We start from the raw sequence: 20,262 nt of genomic DNA, 5'->3' as shown, positions 1-20,262 counted from the left end.
AAAAATCAGAAAAAATATTTAGAGATAATGGAAACACTTAACTGTGGGTGAGGTCTCCAGTTTCAGCCTCGTTACCTGTGAAAGCTGTCCACCATTTTCAGCTGCCCACGCAGGTCTTTCTTAGTTAAGTGGTCCAGCATGCGAGCATCCACCAGACATTCCATGAAGTAGCTGCGGTACTGAGGGAGCCCCAGGCTTGGCAACCACTCATTGCCAATCCACTCGTGGTTCATGTCACCATAGGCTAGTGTCTGGTTTGAAAAAAAAAAAAATAAGGGACAAGCTTATTGCAATGAGAAAAGAAAAGCTGTTTTAGACAGCATAGTTTAAAGGAATTGCTTATTTGATTCCTAGCCTGTAAAGATAAGCACATCAGAATACTGAATACTACGTGTGTGTTTTCCAAAGAAGTCACCCTCATGGAGGAAAGCAAGTGCAGATATTCACATCAGCAAGTAAAACTGCCTCAATTTATATCAAGAAATAGCATGACAAAATATGCAAGAGATAATAAAATTTTACAGAAAGACTAATCTACATGGTTGGATAGCAAAAGCCATAGAATTTCATTGTGTTGAGATGTTGTAAATTCTCTCTCTCTTGAAAACTGGAGGGGAATCTTATTTTTCATGTGACTTTATAAGAAAAGATATCAGAAAAATAACTGCAGGCCTTCTTATATACAGTTAGCTGTTTTCAGAAACTGATAAAACCCTGTTACCAAAGAACAAGTCATTCTAAATGCTAGTCCTTATCCTAAAAGAGATTTTTCTCATTACAATTTTGGTCTGCAAATCACCAGGCATTTTTTTTGAGAAAACATCTATAAAGATAAGAGTTTGTAATCATACATCTAATCCCTCCTTGGGCAACAAAACCCAGGAGCTCCTTTTTTCAAAAGCATAATAATTCAGATTTTTCTGTTAAGAGGCAAAAGCTTTATTTCTCCTCTAAATGAAGCACCTTCCAGAAAGGAGCAAGGCCAAAAGGAAATGCACCTCTCCAAGCCATCACAAGGTGGAGGAGTGACAGAGCTCCTTATTCTGGACTTGTTATCACTGACAGTCAACCAATGAGTAGCTGAGATGTAGTTAATGGGACTTAAACCAGCTTTAAGCTGGAGGGCAGCCAAGAAAGAAGAGCCCACACTGTGCAAAGATATGGATCATGGGTAAATCCCAAGTTACCTTTCTATCCCTGTATAAATACTCAGCTACATCAATGCCTGAGAACACAATTAGGATTTGCTACCACTTTAAGGCAAAACAATCAATCAAGGGGAATTACAGAATTAGTGCATAGAAATCTGCTTAACCATCCAGGCCCAGGGTACCTTGTGGCACACCTGGGATGGTGGCTGGGTTGGACAGGGACATTCTACACAGAGCAGATACTTCTCTTGGAATTCTGGCTTCCTCAGAGAGCCATCCCCCACCAAAACATTGAAATATTTAAATCACATGTATTTCCCAAGTGTGCATTGTAGAGAGATAAGGCTGCAGTTTCCCCCTCTCCCAATCCCCAGGTCACACCCAGAATCATTAAAAGATGCTGGCCTAAAGGAAAAACAGATTGTTTCACGCTCTAATGATTGTGACAGTTTACATACAGTCTGTAATATGAGATAAAGTTTCCAACCTGAGCCCAGCTTCCCTCCTCATCTTCCTGTTAGGTGGTTAGGAAAGCAAAAGAACACACACATATTAGTGGTTAAGTTTAGTAAGGAGGTCAAAGTTAATGGTGCACTGCAAGACTCTAAATCTACTGCATACCAAAAAAAATCTAGATAAACCAAGCATCATGCAATTTAAAAAATTATACACAAGGCACTTATTTTTGTATGAGAAGTTGCAAACCCCATTTACTGATTAAGTTTTCTGGAGAGAAGAAATTTCTGCACCAATAATTCAATTTGTCTATTTGTCAATCAAATCAGAGCTCCATTTACAGATTAGAGTTTTGTTTACAATCTTATCAACATTGATTTTTTTTCTTCCTCCCTTCTGGGAAAAAAGCTATCAAAATGCAGATTGCAAGGTTAAGAGTTAGAAGAAGCAATGATCCAGAATTTTAGTGCATTAATTTGAAGGAAACGAAAAAAAGAAAAAAAAAAAGACCAAAAGGTATTTGATTCAAATGCTCAAGAAGTGGAAAAAGCACTCTAAGGAAGAGAAGTGGCAACACTGTAAACTAACCGTTTGTTGTGTGGCTGTAAGATTTTCCATCTCTTCATGTGTTACCCAGACATTTCCCGTGGTCTAACATGAGCCCACAGGGAATCAATCCCATCCAGTGAAAGGAAAGCAGTAACAAAGAGGAGAGGTTGCAGAACAGATAAGCAATCGGTACATGTAAGGAGCAGGCATGGGCAAAGCAATGGTCTCTTAGGTCAGCTACAGCTACTGACAGTCGTGGCATGCAATAAAAGCCTGTTCACAGGGATCAACTTCTTTCACAGATATTAACAAAACTGAGCAGCAGAAACAGCTGACAGGATTTCATTAATGGTTAAACACTCAGCTCTGCTCAAATCCAAAAAATACATTTGTAGCCTAGCACATAGCCCCAGGAATAACTTTAGACTGCAGAGCAGACAGACTCATGACAGAAAATTCCCACTACGTGCCTAAATTTACTAGAGAGAGACAGGTGCCTCCTAGATCATGTAGCCTGAATTATTTGGAGTTAATGGCTTTACAGCTACATTAAAAGAGCCTCCAACTATCCTACAAATTTCTGTACACACTTGTAGACTTTGTCTGTATTTTAAATTCTCTGGAGGCCAAAATAACACATACTCTAAATACTTTGGATGGCATACTTAGACTGAAATAAATTTCTTTATTCCTCGAGAAAGAAAATTGCAGTTATTCCTTTAGTTAATTTCCATGAAAGGAAGGAACGGCCTACATTTAAATAATGCGTTCCTTTCCAGAAATTCTTAACACAAGTTCAGTTCTAAGTTTACAGTCAAACATGGGGAAATTCTAGGTGTTTATTGCTGCACAAGTAAGTTTCCTTACCGTCCTTGAGGTGGGAGGGGCAGAGGGGCTGGTTAGGGACATGATTTCCTGGATGGCCAGGCGGAGCTTGAGCCTGTGCAGGGGATTGCTGATGCCAATTTCCCGCTGGATTTCCGTGTCAGACAGGGCTGACATGATAGCACCGCTTTTCACATTGGCTCGGCAGGCAGCCACGTACCAGGCTGGCATCCCCACCCACAGCTGCAACACAGACAAGGGAGTGAACAGGATGTGGAAAACATTCCTGCCTCCAAACACACACAGTCTTTACAAGTCTGTACGTTGAGGGGGTTTTTTATTCATTTTGGGAGGAGCACTCACCTCCAGCCACACCACCACAGTGGGCCCATCCCACTGTGCAAAAGGCAAACCTTGTCTTCTGGCTTCCTCCAGCAACTCATGCCTACAATTACAGAAATAGTCATTAGTTATAATAATGGATGCTACAATTCCAGCACTGCACTCACTTCACTATCTTCTTTCCAATAATTAACTCATTCCTTTCCCAGCCAGCCTTATATGACACACCTCCTCAGGCAGGTACAGCAGATGTACAGGGACTATGTAGGGATGAAAGCTGAGCTGGGCAGGAAATCTGAGAGCAGCAGAGACATGGATCTTGCCTTTCAGAACCCAGTTTCTGAAGTCACTACTGACACTCCCAGCCCAAAGTGAAGATGTCAGGCTTATTTGGCAATGAGATTCTCAGCTGCTCAGTTTTCTGCGCAGCAAAGCTGAACCAAAGCAGTCATTTCTCCTCAGCGTGTGCAGATTTGAAACCTGTGGCCACACATGAGCACATCAGACACGCCTGTCCATCATGCTGTCAGGGCTGGACACTGGGACAGTGACCATTCCACTGGTGAACATCAGCCTGTCAGAACGTCTGGCACAGCTTCACACAACCAGAGCTGTGTTTGGCAATTCTATCCTGACAGGCTGTGTACTGAAACTCAGCTTTCATCTCCCCTGATGACACCATTTCCTTTGTTGTGCTGAAACAGAAGCGCCTGAAATTTCGTATTGACAATTCAGCTCCCAGAGACAATGGAAGCTCACAAGGTCCCTATAAATAGCTGCAAAAAATGTTTAATAAAACAAAGGACAAAAACTAGCGCTGTGGGTATAAGCATGCAATGCTGCTTGGATATGCCTGGCTGAAAACATGGAGAAAGCCTTAAAAAATCATTTTTACACTGCCTTTGAAAGCCAGTTATATATGGTTAAATCTCCACTCATTCTCCTTTGAAAAGCTGAAAAAACAACTGCACCTAATTAGAGTGATTTTACTGTTCTTTATTCATGCCTGCAAGTGTAGAATTAAGATATGCAGCAATACTACAGAGTCAAGACCTTACATTACGTATTTACCATTTCCTCACTATTTCAATCAAATAAAATCTCCTTGCCTTTTGAACTGTGTCAGTGGATAGATCTAAGATAATAACAGTTTTAGAAGTTATAGGTATTAAAATACACAAGGCACCTTGAAGAGTGATTACTGACAGACAAGGAGTAGTTTTGCTGCTCCTACAAAATGGAAATGCAGCATTCAGCTCCTTTAGACATATTTGAGACCCTTATGTTATACTGGTAGGTAACTAAATATTAAAAAGCAATAATGAAGCAATAAATATACTAGCAACTGCTTTATCAAGAGATAGCACTTTTTCACCTGCACACCAATAAATTCCTATTGCTCTGGAAGAACCTCCCAGTAATTTGTGCTAATTAAATGTGCTTTCCAGGAATGGGAAAGGGGAGGAAGGAAGGCACTGCCAGACAACTGGTTACAAATAATCATTCAGGTACCATTTTGGGACCATCCATTAAGGTGGAACAGTGTTCAGCAGTCAGCAGCTGAATTTCCCTACCAAAAAAGACTGTAAAAGCTTAGATATATTTGTACATTTCAAAAAGACATATTTCTGAATGTGGAATAAAGGATCAGCTATTTCCCTGCTACTGTGGAACACATTACATTCATTCCACAATTCATTAACCCTGAACACATTTCGTTCTGCTTCTCTTTGTTGTTTAAAGATTTAAAAATTAGAAAAATAAATTAATAAGATCATATGAAACACTGTTTGGTAAGAAAAGAATAATGTGCTTAATACTGTATTTGCCAGAAAGGAACACAAAGTTTCTTCCAAGTACTTTAGCTTCCAAATTAGTGCCTATGCCTTCCTTTTTAGTGGTTGTATTGTGTGGAGTTCAGAGAGTATCAGTGTCATTTCTGGTAGTTCTACAAGTCTCGTGGTATACTTCATGGTAACCATGAACCAGTGAATCCTTTGGAGTAGAATACAAGGACTACATCAAAAATGTAAGGAGAGGTTATGATGCCAACTTGAAACTCATGGTGTAATGTAGGAAGAAAATAATTGTGTGATGGAGGAAAACACATAAAAATAAAAACAAACAAAGAAAAATGTTTATGAGATAAGTTTATGCAGAAATTATTCAATGGATCCAAAGAGGAAAGCAACCATGAAGCGGAAAATTAATTGCAGAATTAGTTCATATGCAGTGAGAGATAAACTTGCTTGCACAGGAAATCCTTAACCCCAAAACTCAAGATGCAGCCCAGGCACAAAAAATCTCATAGGAAGAATTCAGAAGCAGCTGCTGTTTCATCTGCAAATGATGCATTGATGTTTTCTTCCTATAGCAGAGAAGTTCTCTTTTTCCACTATTCCCTTCAAACTCCACCAAGACACTCACTGCATTCCAGTAAAATGTGATCAGATCCCTGAGAGATCACAACTGAGTCTAACAGCCCAACCATTATTTCTATCAGTTAGGAAATGGATGCCAAATCCAGAATCTTTGTGAGGAAAAAAATACTGCAGTGGTGTCAGCAGCGTTAACAGCTGGTACAAACCTGGCCCTGTGAAGGATAAAAGAGTGCCAAAAGAGTAGCTGGCTACTGAAATAACTCCTGGGTGACAAAACCAAGGGAGAGACATCTGGAGACTTAATAAAAAACCTGGCTGAGCTTCCCTTGGAAGAGGAGCCCAAGCATGCTGCTGCAAGGGGGGAAGGCTCGCTGTTAGACACATTCCAGAGGCATCTCACAGCAGCTGGGGAGGACAAAAGTTGTGGTCACAGGGAGTGAGAAATGATGACAAAGCTGCAGGTGGTGCCTGGTGCAGCAGAGAGTGCACAGGACCCTCCAGAGACCGTGTGAAGTATGTGTGCTCAGAAGGGCTCCTGGCAGGAGAGCACACGCTCACCCCACAAGGAAAATAAAGCAGCCTGGATCACTTGGCCACTGGATTAGGACAGCACGGGAATGGATACATGGAGAGCTCACAGCCAGAGGGGAATGCTGCATCCCAGATTTCTTGGACAGAACTGAAGAGGATTGAGTTGGAAGAAGTTCAGAAACAGTAAACACTGCAGTGTGGGGAAGGGAGTGATAGTGATGGAAGTGACAGAGCTTCAGGGTGTAAAAACTGAGAAGCAACAGTTGTAAAACATGAGATGGAAATAGGCAGAGCATCAGGGGAAAGTTAATATCCTTGTTCTAGACTGAGTTTGGGGATGTAGTAAGTGTTTTGTGTGTGAGAGTTCTCTTAAATTTAGGGTTGCCTTCCTTTTTGGTGAATACAGTACTAAGTTGGTGGTGCTGTAGCCAGAAAAGCACAAACACAGTTGTGGCAAACACTGTCACTACCACAGCTCACACAGGAGATGAACACAGCACTATGAATCACTTAGGTTTAGTAAACACCAAACAACACTTTTACAGAAATACATCTACCTTGGAGACACAAATACTTACTATTGCTAAGCAACTTTCAAATCCCAGATTACAAAACTCATCTAAGAGGGTTTAATATTTGCACTATAAAAGCTCACACCATGCAAATTTAGACAAGACACCAAACTAGGTGACACTGGATTTATTTCAGCAACACATTTTCATAATATATTCTTTTGAATCTAGTATTTCCTCTTATGATCAGACTTTTTTGAAGAAAGGATAGAGGTTTTAATATATTGCTAAAAAATCCAAACTAGTTTTATCATACTTGCACAACAATCCTAATAAAAACAAATACAAACTTACCCTGATTTTGCACTACCACATCAAATGGTAAACAAAAGGAAAATAAAATAATGAAAGACAAATATAAAACTAGGATTAAACTGAACTCAAAGGCATACAAAACCAGACAAATAATGTGTACTCTAATTTAATTCTGTAACTATAAATACATTTTTGTTAGCAGAGACTGAACACTGCCCTCAGCCTGTTTGTGCACAAGCAAGCAGAAATCAGAAAGATAAATGAGCAAATAGGGATTAGAGACAGCTATAAATAGAATGAGCTCTCGTTGTTCCAAGCATTCAGGTAGCTGGAATTCTTTTTGCTGAATGCAAGGTTTTGTAAGCAAACAGCCAGTCAGAATTTGTTTTAACCCACCCTCCTCCAATATTAGAGTGAAAAGCAATTCAGAGCAGCTCTACCACTTTTTCTTTTTGATAAGGAGCATCTCAAGAAGGCAGCAAGGGATCTTTGACCCCTTGTGAGAATATTGCTTCCCATTTTCAGAACACCCCTCAGGATTCTGAACAATGGCATGACAGCATCTTACTTGGGATTTTCACATGATAGATCTAGTTTTAATTTCATTGAGTGGTAGAAAACAGAAGGTTCCAGGGAGACCCTAAAGCTCCCTTCAGTACCTAAAGTGGCTGTGGAAGAGATAGAGAGGGGCTTTGGAAGAGCTAAGGAAGGCAATTCCAAACTAAAAGTTTTCATCTGTTTAATAGAGACAGCTGCCGTTTAAGCAATCTGCAACACGCGGCCATAAATTATACTTTAAGTAATACCAGCACATTTTTGAAAAGCAGAGTGTTTACAAGAAAAGCCATGATTTATCTGCAACTGCACTTCTTGCATTTCTTAAAGCAAGACAGTATGGATTGTTTCACTTGAGAATGAAACTTGTGGCTGGTATTGAGAAATACCTATATTGCTCAAAGAACAGACCTTACCACTCCTTAGATATGACCAGACTAAAACTATTTATTCAACCAAGATGTGGTATGACTTTAAAGCATTGTAGAAAAGGGAAAATACCAGATCATAATAATATATGATTGCCTTCAGAGCAGCAGTCTGAAGAAAAACAGCTGAGCCTTCTGTTATCCAAACAAACCCACATTCCATTCTGACTTTTCAAACCAACATGCTGCTGGTTTTCATTAGCAGCCGCCAGGCATTATTCTTATTAGTTAATAGAACTTAGGTACTGCAAGAAATCCCTCTCAAAGGAAAAATTAGCACCCTTTCTTTTCAACATTTACTGTCTGTCTTCAGAATGCAAGGAAAGTCTGACCTTCACCAGTTTTTTGACAGCTGAACAGAACAGAAGCAGCAGAAGTTTAAAGTATATGGCTCAGCACTGCAGGAAAACATGCAAGGAATGCCTGATCCTACTTATATAAATATGAGTGTTTCTTGTATTCCCATAAAAGCATCAAGTCAGGGTTTTTACCAGTAGCAATATCTCTTTTTCACCTATGATTAGTCTTTGCTTCATCTGTTCCAAGTCTGGAAACAACAAAGCATGCAAACAGACACTCCAAAGGTAAGCAGTAATCTAAAGATTTTCTGGGACAGAGTGAAAAATTTCTCCGGACTAGGAAAGGGTAACTGCATACAAGGTGCCATAAAAAGAGAAAAAGTCACAATTTATTTTAAAAGATTGAAGAAACCAGGGCAATATGGTGCAAAGAAAAAGATTTCAACAGACAATTGTAAACAGAAGTGAAAAAATTAGTGAAGAGAGAAGCTGCCAGCAGCTGCAACACAAAGGGACAGAGAAAGGATCCAGCAAATTCATACACAGGGAGGGATGTCTGCACACAGCATCTCGTGCTTCCCTTCTGTCAATTCCTCCACAGTCTGGAGCAAAGAACAGCCAAGGACAACTTCGGGAAATCTCCCATTTGAATTAAAGGTATTTATAATTTATTACATTTAATACCTCCCAAAGCAGGTATGAAATATAGTAAATTTAGGGGAAGTTGGTAAGAGTCCACTTCTATGTCCTAATTTCTTTATTACAGCAGTCCAATTTTAAGTTTTCAGCTTAAATTCCTTTCAAATTTACCATGACCTATGCTACTATTAATGTTCTGGAAAAATAGTTAAAAAAAAAATCTACAGAGGCTTATTAGCAATAGCACCATATTAGGCAAAAATGCCCCAAAACCAAACTAAAAAATAAAACCACAGCAATTTTAAACAAAGCAACACATGAATAACACAGGATTAAAAATATTTGACAACTTACTTTTTCTGCATTTTCCTGTTTTTCTCTGCCTGACCTCCAAGTTTGCTGAGGCCTAATGCATCCTGAGAGGAACCATCTGCTTCTCCCAGGCCACCTACAAAAACCCCCAAATTCGATTTAATCCTTTGTAATATTACTGATCAGGAATGTGTAAAACCCAAGCCCCAGGGCCATCTCTCTCACTGTGTAAGAAAAAACAAACCAACCTTGTCCTAGAGCTTCCTTGCTTCCCTGTCCAGGTCGTCCCTTTTCCTTCTTGCCAAAGAGGCGGCCAATGGAGGATTTGATCCCCTTCTTTTTGGGGGCTTTGTGAAGGGAATCTTGGCTGCTGTTACTGCTACTAGGATTACTTGTTTGGCCGTCTTGTGAACCTGTTGAACTGTACCAAAAAAAAGAGTCATAAAGGAGCCCATGTACAACAAATTCACCAGAGATAAGCTCAGCGTTCTGTGCAAGTTAATCAAAGTTCAGTAACTCACTAATGACATTTAATTTCATTTAATTTTATGAATTATGAAAAGAAATGTTGATAGCACATGTTGCTGACTGAAAGGGGCAGACAAAGTTCAAAATACTTGAGTAGACTCCATCTCAGATCCTTAGGTACTTTGAAAAGGGTATCTGTCAATCAAAGTGATGGCAATTTTGCAAGTTATTTCTCAATTTATAGCTAAATAAAAACTTAAAGAGTTAAGAGCTACCTTTTTCATATCCCAAGCACGAAGATAACTTAATGCAGACTTTGAGTACTAAAAGCATTCCCATGAAGCCATTTCTAAACATTAGCAAAATCTACATTCCTAATGTTTATGTAACAATCACCCATTTATGTGCTCACACTCCTGACTTTGGAGAAACACTTTAACACTCAGACTAAAATCCTACAGGCTGAACAGCTCTGCAGTTTGGGGTTTTATCCTGATGCTGGAACACTGAATTCCTGGTAGGTGTGAGTGATTCCCAGCTCACTTACTTCCTGATGTCCCTGATATCTTCGTGGCTCACTGTGTGCAGAGCTCCTTTCTGGACTCTGTCCAGGCGCAAGGAGCGAGGTGAGGAAGGGGGCGATGTCTCACATTTTATGGTGGTTTTGTCATCTCGTACCTCTTCTCTGGAAGCTGGAGACTGATGGGAAAGGAAGAAAAACTTCAGGGGCAATGCCAAAACATGAAGGCAATACCAACTACACAAAACAGTGGAAGGAAGAATCTTATTTTAGTGTTAAAGGATCACTTTTGCCCTTACCATTCTGGAGTTGCCTATTTTTTGCTTGATTTCTTTCTGAATTTCTTGTTACCTTCAGTGACAAATGCCTAAATTCAGTCTTAGCTACTGAAATGAGATAGTAGCACTTATCTTTTATTCATTTATAGGGCTAAGAACTAAAGTAATGCCTTCAGCACCATAAAATGAATATACCTGTCACCAGTTCAAGCAAGTGCAAAGACAGAAAAACTAAAGAGACCTGTGGAAAGAATTATTAGCAAGATCATTGACTCTGTGAAGTCAGTTTCTACATACCTGTGGCTACAAAAGTTTGAGGAACAGAAGAATAACTTATTTGTGTGTGCACTGACAGCTTTCAAAATTCAGCACTGATGCATGAAGACTACAAAGCAGTGGTTGCAAACAGAAAGCAGCACAGCAGTCCTCCACACCAGCAAAAACAGGCAAACAAACACAAAACCCCACAAAACAAATCGACACTTAGGCTAAAATGATAAACCATAATCTTGTTTTGTTACAGAGCTACCCTGCCAATGCTTTATGTTCCTGTTATCCACTAATGAGTTTGGGGACAGGGAGGGAGATGAAGGGGCACACCATGAAATAAACTAAAGATTTTTACCTTTCTACGGTGTTTCCTTAAATCACTAGGCTGACAGATGCATGCAAAGAAAAGAAATTTGGAAAAGCTGTATTTATTGTAAACTGTAGCACAGACTAAGACAACTAGTACAGACAAAACACCTTGGGGAGAATATAAACAACAATTACAACAATGGCACAGAGAGATACTGGGTATGAAGTACTCCTTAAATCACAGATTACTTAAACGTATCCCTGAAGTGAGGAAAAGGAAGCACAAAATAAACACTTAGAGTTGGTTATCTACCAAAGTACCAGAGATGTTTGAGTGTGTTAGCACAAAATATGTGCAGCAAAAAAACCCCAATAAAGTGTGTGGCGGTGCAAGGTGTTGCTTTGAAAAGGTGAGATCTGCTTTGAACCTCCAGGTGAGCCACAGGAGCCTTAATAAATCATCTGTACTCATCCCTCCACACAACCCTGGGATTCCTGCAGCTGTTTCCTACACTGCACAAAAAGCAGCACTCTTTAATAATGTCAAAGAGTGCCAACAATAGCCAATTTCTATACAGTAACAGGATTCTGTTCTTTTTACAGCTTTCCAGTGTTGGAATGTTTGAGCAGGAATTCACCACCATTCACTTTTATTTTATCCTCCATCCTCTGTACCTCAGTCCCCAGGGAGTGCCCACCTCCACCAGTGCACAGAGCAAGAGTTACACAAACAGCTTATTCAGACTGATGCTGACAAAAGTTAAATTTAGATAATTTGTTTAATAGCTCTCATTATTTAAAAAGCCTGCAACCAAAAATAAAGTTGGTGCCCTTTGAAGTGGGACAGGGGGGAGGGATGTTGTTTCCCTCCCACAAAGGATAACTTTTAATTGTTTTTGATTTAGAATACATGTAAATTTTGCAGCATTAATATGTAAAGTTTTGTTCAATCTGACTGTAGAGTACTACATTACTAAATCATAAGTTCACTGAGTCATAGAAGGGACCTTTAAAGATGATCTAGTTCCTCCTCAAGTTCTTGACAAAGCACTGCAGACTCATTTTACCATTACTGGATCTTTCATCCATTAAATTTGATGAGCATAAAAATGAAAATGTTCACCACATGGAATGAACTGCCCACAAGGACTGCTCAAGAGAGCTGTAGGCTTCACCATTTATCATGTTGATGCTTTTTAATCATGAGGGGCTTTCAACTGACTGAGCTGCATAACCACTGGCATTAAGCTAATTTGCCTACATGATCAAAACCCAATGCAACTCTCTATTAAAACGTTAGAAGACACAGCAGAACTCAGTCTAATAATCCATGATCGTTCTTGCTGAAGTTTCCAGAAAGCTCTTGTTCTCTAATTCTTGATTTCAAGCTTTCACAAATCAGTTGCCAGGTACAAAACTCATCAAATACAGCATAAACACCAGATCAAGTGACTTCAATGAACAATTAGGATCTAAAGGGAACTTAATTACAGCTCACTTTCTTCAATTGCATCGGATTTCAAACCAGACACAATTCTCCTGATCTAGTTTTGGGGAAAAGAGCTACTTAAATTTGTATATGGTTTTCTGCATGAGAAGTTATTTAGCTTAACTTATAATTGTGAAATGTTAGAAGATAAAACACTCCACAATCTAAATTTTGATAGCTTTTCTTTTAGAAGACTGCTTACCCCTAGACATATGGCTAGAGCTAGTACAGTTATTTTCATTTTAATGCAAAGAAGGCAAAATTATTCCCTTTTATGAAAAAATACTTTTTGGTGTATGTGCACATTAATTTTAAAAAGCCAGCAAAACTACTTAGCTGAAATACTTGGTTTTAACTGTTCGTTTTATTTAACACTTATGTAAAACAAGAAAGGGGGAGATCTGTATCTTAATTGTACAGATGTGTTTACATGCACAAGGCAGCTCCTAGAAGGATTAATCTTCCTCAGCAGTCATAGGAATGTCAAAAGAAGGAAAACATCTTTCTCTACTCTCTGAACTCCTAAGACTAAACTACTTGATCAACCACAAGGTCTAACAGGTATTTCTTTTACCTATCAGGCTTTAATAGCTTAAAACAGGACACTAACACTCATTAATATTCAAACAGCAGTGATACCATCCCAGTCTTCAAGATTAATATGCAAATCACTTTTTAGCTGAGTGTTTACTGGAATACTGGACTGCTAAAAATAAAGTTTAAAGCAGATGGAGAAGTGGTTGAAAAGAAAACATTATTTCTTCTAGAAAGAGGAATCTGAAGAAAGACCATAACAACAGAAGGAATAAATACTTAGGCACGAGATGTTGACCAAATAATAGACTCGAGCTCTGAACGTTTTTCCTAATCATTATGTATCTTACACTTTTTATAGAAGTTGAAAGGAAGCAGTAGAAAAACCTAGAGAAAGGAAAAATACAGCTGAGTAAGCAGGAGAGGAAAGAACAGCCCGTTTCCTAGAGAACAGGAGCGCTCCGAGGAGGAGCCTGCAGGCCGTGGTACCCACCAGCGTCATGATGCCCAGCCTGTCCACCTCCCTGGCGGGGCTGTGCGGGACGCGCCGCGGCGTGGAGCGGCCGCTGCCGGGCGGGGAGGAGCCGGCCAGGGCCCCGCCGAGCGCGGGGGCCACCGAGCCCAGCGAGCGGAACCGGCCGTGCGCCTCCAGGCTGCCGCTGCCCACGCGGCTCTCGATCTCCTCCGCACGCTGCTCCGTGTTCTCCTTCTCCTCCTGGATCAGCCTGGGGGAAAAAGAGCCTCACAGGGACGTGACATTCCAACAGGGACTACTGTCACAGTCGTATTTTCTGAAAAATCCCTTCGCCAGGATTTCTTCTCCTGGGAAGCTGAGACGCCTCAGAGAAAAATGAAAATGACATTATCTCATTTGCTTCTCCTGTGTTTTGCTGCTTTGGAATGTGGTTGGAGATTGTTTATCCAACAGGTGGTTGTTTGATGGGTTTCATGTGAATTGTTTTAACTTCATGACCAATCATGCGGCAAAGGCTGTGTCAGGACTCTGGAAGGAGTCACGAGTTCTCATTATCATTCTTTGTAGCCTTCTGTCTGTATCTTTTCTCTATTCTTGATTATAGTTTATAGAGTGTTCACATCCTACAGTGTTCACATCCTACAGTGTTCACATAATAAAATAATTAGTCTTCTAAGAACATGGAGTCAAATTCATCATTTGTCCCCTTGTCAGGGGACTCCAGAAAACACCACAAAGGGCCACGCAAACAGAAGCGGCACTTAGCAGAAAAATGTGGGGAAATTACCATTTTCAGCATAATTTTATCAAAAGCTCCACAGCAGACAGGCCATACCTGATCTCTTTGTTGATTGCATCTAACTGTTCCTGCAGCATTATGGCCAAAGTCTGAGCATCAGCCTGACCACTTGGTGACAGCAGATCGACTGAGCTGAAAATGGTCTCCCTGTCATCCTCCATGTCAGACACATCCACATCACTCTCAAATGCTTGTGCCACGTTTGCCAACACACTGGCTTGCTGGGCCCGCTCCCAATCCTGCTCATTCAGGGTCTGAACCTACAAGAATCCATTAAAGAAATAAATCCAAGCTCAAATGGAAAAAAGTGACATCTCTACTACTTATCAAGATGTTTCAAGTAATTTATGTAAGTCCACTTACATGCTGAGTGCATCCATCAAGACAGCAATGTTTAGAGAAATGTAAAAAAAAAAAGCTATAATGTAGGAAGCTTTAAACTTCATTTAACTGCAAGATGCAGAACACATATTTAATTACAGTAGAATTTTGCTATCAATTCCAAGGGAACTATGGAATCAGTTTTATATAATGGGCACTCATGCATCCTGAAAGGAAATGGAAACTGCTTGCAGAACAGTAATGTGTTAGATTAGAGTGGACAGACACAAAAGGAGGACTGCTTCAAATTGTGCTTTATAGGCTTATCAAAATTAAAAAACAAAAACAAAATTAAAAAAAAATAGGAGCTCCAAACCATAATCTTGCAACTATTTGCTAACAATTAAAAGGACCAGCAGCTGTTCATGAGCTGGTAAAACAGGATCTATAAAACTCAGGAGTTTTGTGCCAGGTTCTCCCCATTTTAAAACCTCCTTGCACCTGATTAGCCTCATGCACTGAACAAATGTGTTTTGTTATCTGTATTTTCCCTCCTTACCTTGGAAGGCTCGTCCCTGAGAGCAGCCAGACGCCCCTTCTGGGGCCGCCTCAGCACGGAGGAGGAGCTGTAGGAGTCTGTGTGACTGTCCCCCACAGAGGAGGATGGCACAGGGAATCTGAAATCTGCTCTGCTGCAACACAAAACAAACATTTCATCTTTACAAAGGGAGAAAGAAACAAAAAAAGTCACCCAAAGGATTTCTCTTGTCCCACCACTGCCATTTGTTTTTAAGCAGTATAAAAATTGTTTTATATGCTCTATAAAACTGAATTTATAGCTGTGACTGAACATTTTCATTTATAATATACAAGATTGTATTTAGTATAGTGACCTTAAAGAAAATAGGAAAAAACCAAACTACTGCAGGTACCTATGATGAAGTGATGTGGCTCTGAGCCTCACTTGGTCGTTTTCAGCCCTTAATGCATCAACATTTAATACAAGTTGATCCTGGAAAAATAAATAGAAAAAACATATCATATGCTTTTAAAAAAAATTAGTGTCAAATACAAATTTATAAGCTCACATTTAGGGTTTTTATTTCTCTGAAAGTTGGAAATAACAGATTTTAAGATATAGCCTTTATCTATTTAAACATTGCTTTTGCTACACACAATACAGCACTGTCACAAAAGGGCATCCCAGAATAATTCTGCTGCCTCTCTACCCTGACTCTAGTAATGACAATATAGATTTTAAAAACAGCTATGAGTTCACATGCTACAAAGTTAATTATAATTAAGTGATAAGAAACAAGATGATTTGTTCAAGCTTTCTGCACTAAAGGATCTAAAAGCATTCACTTTTAACTTGGACATTTTTACATGCTCTAGAAACTCGGAATTTAACAGCAGAGAAATACAATGAATGTGAAAACAACAAAAGCCTAAATAAAATGAAAAGTGGCTGATAATGAACATCTGTAAGGAGGGACCTTGTCATTTCCAGGATAAGCAGAATATAAGCTGCTATTGCTAAGGAGCAGCCAAGTCTAATAAGTATTTCTCCCTCTGCTCCCCAGTTCTTAAAACTTTAAAAATAAATGTAACGTTAGCAGTTGCACAAGCATTTCATGATATTCAATGCTTTGAGAAAACCTTATGGAAAAATACCCAGCATTAAAAGTATTTCTCATTTGGTTTTGCTGTTCAAGGTCATATGTACAACAGTACAAAAATTCTACACCATCTCCAAACTTTGGCTAATTGCCAACATATCCAGGCACTTCATATATTCAAAAGTGTGTTAAGTCCTGACTAAAAGGTTATGTATTATCTATAAAATCCCCCTAAAACTGTGGCACACAATACCATAAAATAAGCAATAACAACTCCTTTCTCTTAAACAGAGCAGGAAATGTTAAGTTTTATGAGGAATTAAAATCTGATCCTGCTATGTAGCAAGGCAGCAATTAAGTTCCAAGATAGTATTTCAGAAATGCAGTCTACCTTTTCATGCTGAAGTTCTTCTATTTGTTTTTTTGCATTTTCAATTTCTCGAAGAAGTGAATTCTGAAATTAAAGGCATCACAAATTAAGTCACTCATATGCTATACACTTTTAAAGCATAACCATGACGACTATCAAAAAAATGCAGTCAACACTACACAAATGCATCTTAAATTACACATGCTTGATTGCTTCCATCATTTCACTTTGATTATAGTTGAAGGTTTATCCTTCCAGGTGTACAGCCCACTAAATAATGGATTTAGTAATAGTACTGGTTCCATAAATCTTTAATAGTAATAGCAGCCTTTTAAAGCTCCATTTCACAGTCTAACTTGTAAAAAAAGGGAATAATTATGCAATAATTCAAAGTAATTCAAGAAAGAGCACATAATCAGAACAAAGTCTTAATGTTACTTGAATGTTTCTTCCCAACTTAGCATAAAAGAATGAGCTGGAAGCCTCAACAAGAACACTTTTCTAGAAGCTGTTAACTACAGTAAAGGACAAGTAGATTTTCCTCATTATTTGCAAATGTAGTTATGGTTTGGAAGATAAGAGGGAGTCAGGGTCAACCCTGAGACATCACCTACTATTCAAGCATTATGCATGAATGCAAGAGGAAGCAAACATTCAGTACAAGTCTGGAAACACCATTTGTGTTCCAAAGCATTTTATTGCCATGACTTTAAAACCAAAGACACTCAGCTTTTCCTGAAACATTTCCCCAGATGGTCATTTCACCCTCTAGCAGAAGAAACCAAATATATTTTAATCCAAGACCAAGCAACTCAAAGTCAGCATCAAGCAAAGTGCCACTTTAGAAGACATTGCTTTGCTGGATGAAGTATAAGGGATCTAACTTCAAGCTGTGCATGAAAGAAAAATCCACAAGGATCTAGATCCAAAAGCAGAAGGGAAGAGAAGGAGTGAAAAGTGTGTCAGAAGAGATGAACTAAGTGCAGGGGAAAGCTTCCAAGATGTGCACTGACAGTCCAGGAAAAGCCCATTTACATGCATATAATGAGTCCCAAAATGAGCTACCTGAGAAGAAAAGCAAATTGCAGGAATCCCACAATGACTCAGGGGAAGTGGTGCAGCCAAAAGCAGTGGGAAACAAAGGAAACTGAACTGGAAAGGTCAAAGTTCCAGTGCTTTAGGCTTCCTGTATTACACTGGATGAGCCTATTTATGCAATCTGCACCAGTCAAATGAAAAAGGATAAAGCTTCTTAAAAGCTGCCTTCTCAGCACCACAGTGCAGTGCCCAGGGACAACCTCAAAAATTATTTTTAAGAGCACATTTTCAAAATCCACAATGAAAAAGAACCTTAACAGCACCTACTTATTAATAAGGGTTTTGTGGTTATTTGTTGAAGTTTCAGACGTGTTGCAAAAGGCACAAATCATGACAGAATTACACATTCATTACTGGAATGTGACTTGTTACCTTGTCTTCCAGGGCAGCCATCCTCTCCTTGAGATGAAGCTGGAGCCTTTCATTGGATTCAGACAGGAGCTTATCAACAGTTTCTGACAAACGTTTATTATGCTCTTCATTCATCTTCTCTCTCTGTCTAGCCTGAGATACAAAGAAGCTGCTGAAGACACTTCAGATTTGCAATATCTCTAACAATTTCCAAGTTATGAAGGCAGCAAGCTTTCTTTAATCCAAAACCATTTTTTTAACAACAATATTTTTCCACAGAGGAACACTGCATATGCCTCCAGGGCTCTGTAGAGGGAATCTAAGGGACACTTCAGTCTTTAATAAGTGATCCAAGATCAGAAGTTCAAAAATCCAAGCCTACATTAACAAAAAATTTAAAGGCACAATTGAGAATGGATTCCATTATCTGCAACCCAGGAACCAATTTTTCCATAGTCATTTAATTCAGTAAGTTCCTTCAAACTTTTATTGGAGACTTTCAGCACATTCTCCTTGAGATTTAAGGTTAGCCACAGTACAGTGACTCACTAGCAGCCAGCCTAAACTCTAGTTTTATTTTAAAGCTAGAGAAACAAAGAGGATTAGGTCCTTGCTTTCAGCTCTTTATCTTTGTCAAAATGATGTGCAGTACCCTTTGCAGTTCTTGATTCTTCTCTTCAAGCTGTGCCTCCATCTGTCTCAGCCGCTCCTCGATATTGCCGTGTCTCTCCTCAGCCTGTCAATTTGAGAACAAAATTAGAATTTGGGTGGGTTTTTTAGGCTCCAAAAGCACAGAAACACTGAGGCACAGGAATATTTCTAACATGCTTTGCACAACTGCCATTTATGATAAAGGACAATGCAGAACAGATGCTTTTCTGTCACCAAAAGGACCTTGCAAGAGTTCAGATGGGAAGTGGCAAAATGATGAAACCTCTCACCCCTAAGTACAATCATGATCAACTACTACTATTTGCAAACAAGCTTGCAACAGCAAAGTTCATTCATATCCCCAAGAAATAAAACCAAAAAATAAATAAAAGTCAAGACTGAGTGCATTTTCAGCTTCTCCTCACTAGCCAGGACGATGGGACCCTTTGTTAGTAATCATGGCAAAGCAGAAAGCAGCAAGCAGAGACAAGGACTAAGATACAAATTCTACCTTCCTAAGCTTGGTGGCAAGTTCCAAAACTTTAGCATCTTTAGCAGCAGAGCTCCCAGGAGACAAAAGGTCAGACTACAGAGCCAGTTAGGGACAGGAAAGATAACAGGGAAAAAAAATGAAACTAAGGCTTTGAAAGAAAACATGCACAACACACACTTGAAAAGGCTCATTTGTAGTTAACTAAATATAATTCTTTAGATTTCATTACTCCATTTGCAGCCCTCTAAAAATCCTGGTATTTGGTCGTACCACAACTTCTCTCACTCCCCACTTGCTTCACTTAGCAATGTAAGAAATTTAGGTTCAGAAACAGTTCATGTTTAGAAGACTTTATGCCTATTATTGAATATTTTTTTTATTAAAAAGTACCAAAATAATGATTCAGGAAGATATTTTTATGATGTAGAAGAGTTAACAGAAAACCCACTTGAGTTCCAAAGAGCAGAAACTTTAAAAAAAAAGACAGAGTAAATCAGAGTGTCTTCAGAGAGAAGAATGGAAAAAAAAGCAGGAAATAAACATCTTCTGCAGGAAATAAATATTTTCTGAATTATTTGTAGTAAAACTGGAAATCAAATGTAATCAAACCAACACTAGGAACAGATTTCCTGCAGTGGGACACCAATGGAGGAGGGAGTCTGGAGGACACTGTGCCACCACCTCACCTTTGTAAGTGCTGCAACTCTCTGTGCCAGCTCAGCCTCCACCTCTGGCAAAGTCTCAGCTTTTCTCAGGGTCTGCTGCAGCTTTTGCTCAGCCAGTTCCAGTCGCTCTTGCAGTTGCCTGTTCTTATCTTCACTCTGCACAGGGTTATGGCCAGCAAGTGTTGAGGGTTAAAGAAGTGATCAGTTAGAAAGTGGTTGGCTAAACAACCATTTCTGGCTCATAAAGTTGGACCATT

At 39.4% G+C, this 20,262-nt stretch overlaps 1 protein-coding gene across 8 annotated transcripts in view; it reads right to left on the bottom strand.

Annotated features, from left to right (window-relative positions):
- The window catches only part of PPFIA1 (PTPRF interacting protein alpha 1), a 53,967-nt gene that overhangs the window by 8,479 nt on the left and 25,226 nt on the right, over nucleotides 1-20,262 (bottom strand). For 2 of the 8 annotated variants that reach the window (XM_054515106.1, XM_036383770.1), the window contains 18 exons: nucleotides 20,027-20,161; nucleotides 19,359-19,433; nucleotides 18,849-18,932; nucleotides 18,218-18,349; nucleotides 16,769-16,831; nucleotides 15,691-15,770; nucleotides 15,318-15,450; nucleotides 14,474-14,697; nucleotides 13,657-13,888; nucleotides 11,187-11,216; nucleotides 10,311-10,462; nucleotides 9,544-9,716; nucleotides 9,338-9,431; nucleotides 3,345-3,426; nucleotides 3,024-3,224; nucleotides 2,196-2,258; nucleotides 1,639-1,665; nucleotides 76-251 (listed from right to left, as the gene is read on the bottom strand). In XM_054515106.1, the coding sequence (XP_054371081.1) occupies nucleotides 76-251; nucleotides 1,639-1,665; nucleotides 2,196-2,258; nucleotides 3,024-3,224; nucleotides 3,345-3,426; nucleotides 9,338-9,431; nucleotides 9,544-9,716; nucleotides 10,311-10,462; nucleotides 11,187-11,216; nucleotides 13,657-13,888; nucleotides 14,474-14,697; nucleotides 15,318-15,450; nucleotides 15,691-15,770; nucleotides 16,769-16,831; nucleotides 18,218-18,349; nucleotides 18,849-18,932; nucleotides 19,359-19,433; nucleotides 20,027-20,161 (2,156 nt within the window). The remainder of the gene's footprint in view (nucleotides 1-75; nucleotides 252-1,638; nucleotides 1,666-2,195; nucleotides 2,259-3,023; nucleotides 3,225-3,344; nucleotides 3,427-9,337; nucleotides 9,432-9,543; nucleotides 9,717-10,310; nucleotides 10,463-11,186; nucleotides 11,217-13,656; nucleotides 13,889-14,473; nucleotides 14,698-15,317; nucleotides 15,451-15,690; nucleotides 15,771-16,768; nucleotides 16,832-18,217; nucleotides 18,350-18,848; nucleotides 18,933-19,358; nucleotides 19,434-20,026; nucleotides 20,162-20,262) is intronic. The other 6 variants (XM_054515107.1, XM_054515108.1, XM_036383774.1 and 3 more) reach the window with 6 other exon arrangements.

This window comes from Molothrus ater, chromosome 6 (genome assembly GCF_012460135.2).
Source record: "Molothrus ater isolate BHLD 08-10-18 breed brown headed cowbird chromosome 6, BPBGC_Mater_1.1, whole genome shotgun sequence".
NCBI lineage: Eukaryota > Metazoa > Chordata > Aves > Passeriformes > Icteridae > Molothrus > Molothrus ater.
Note: the sequence above shows the minus strand (reverse complement) of the source record. Positions and strands in the feature narration are given on the sequence as shown.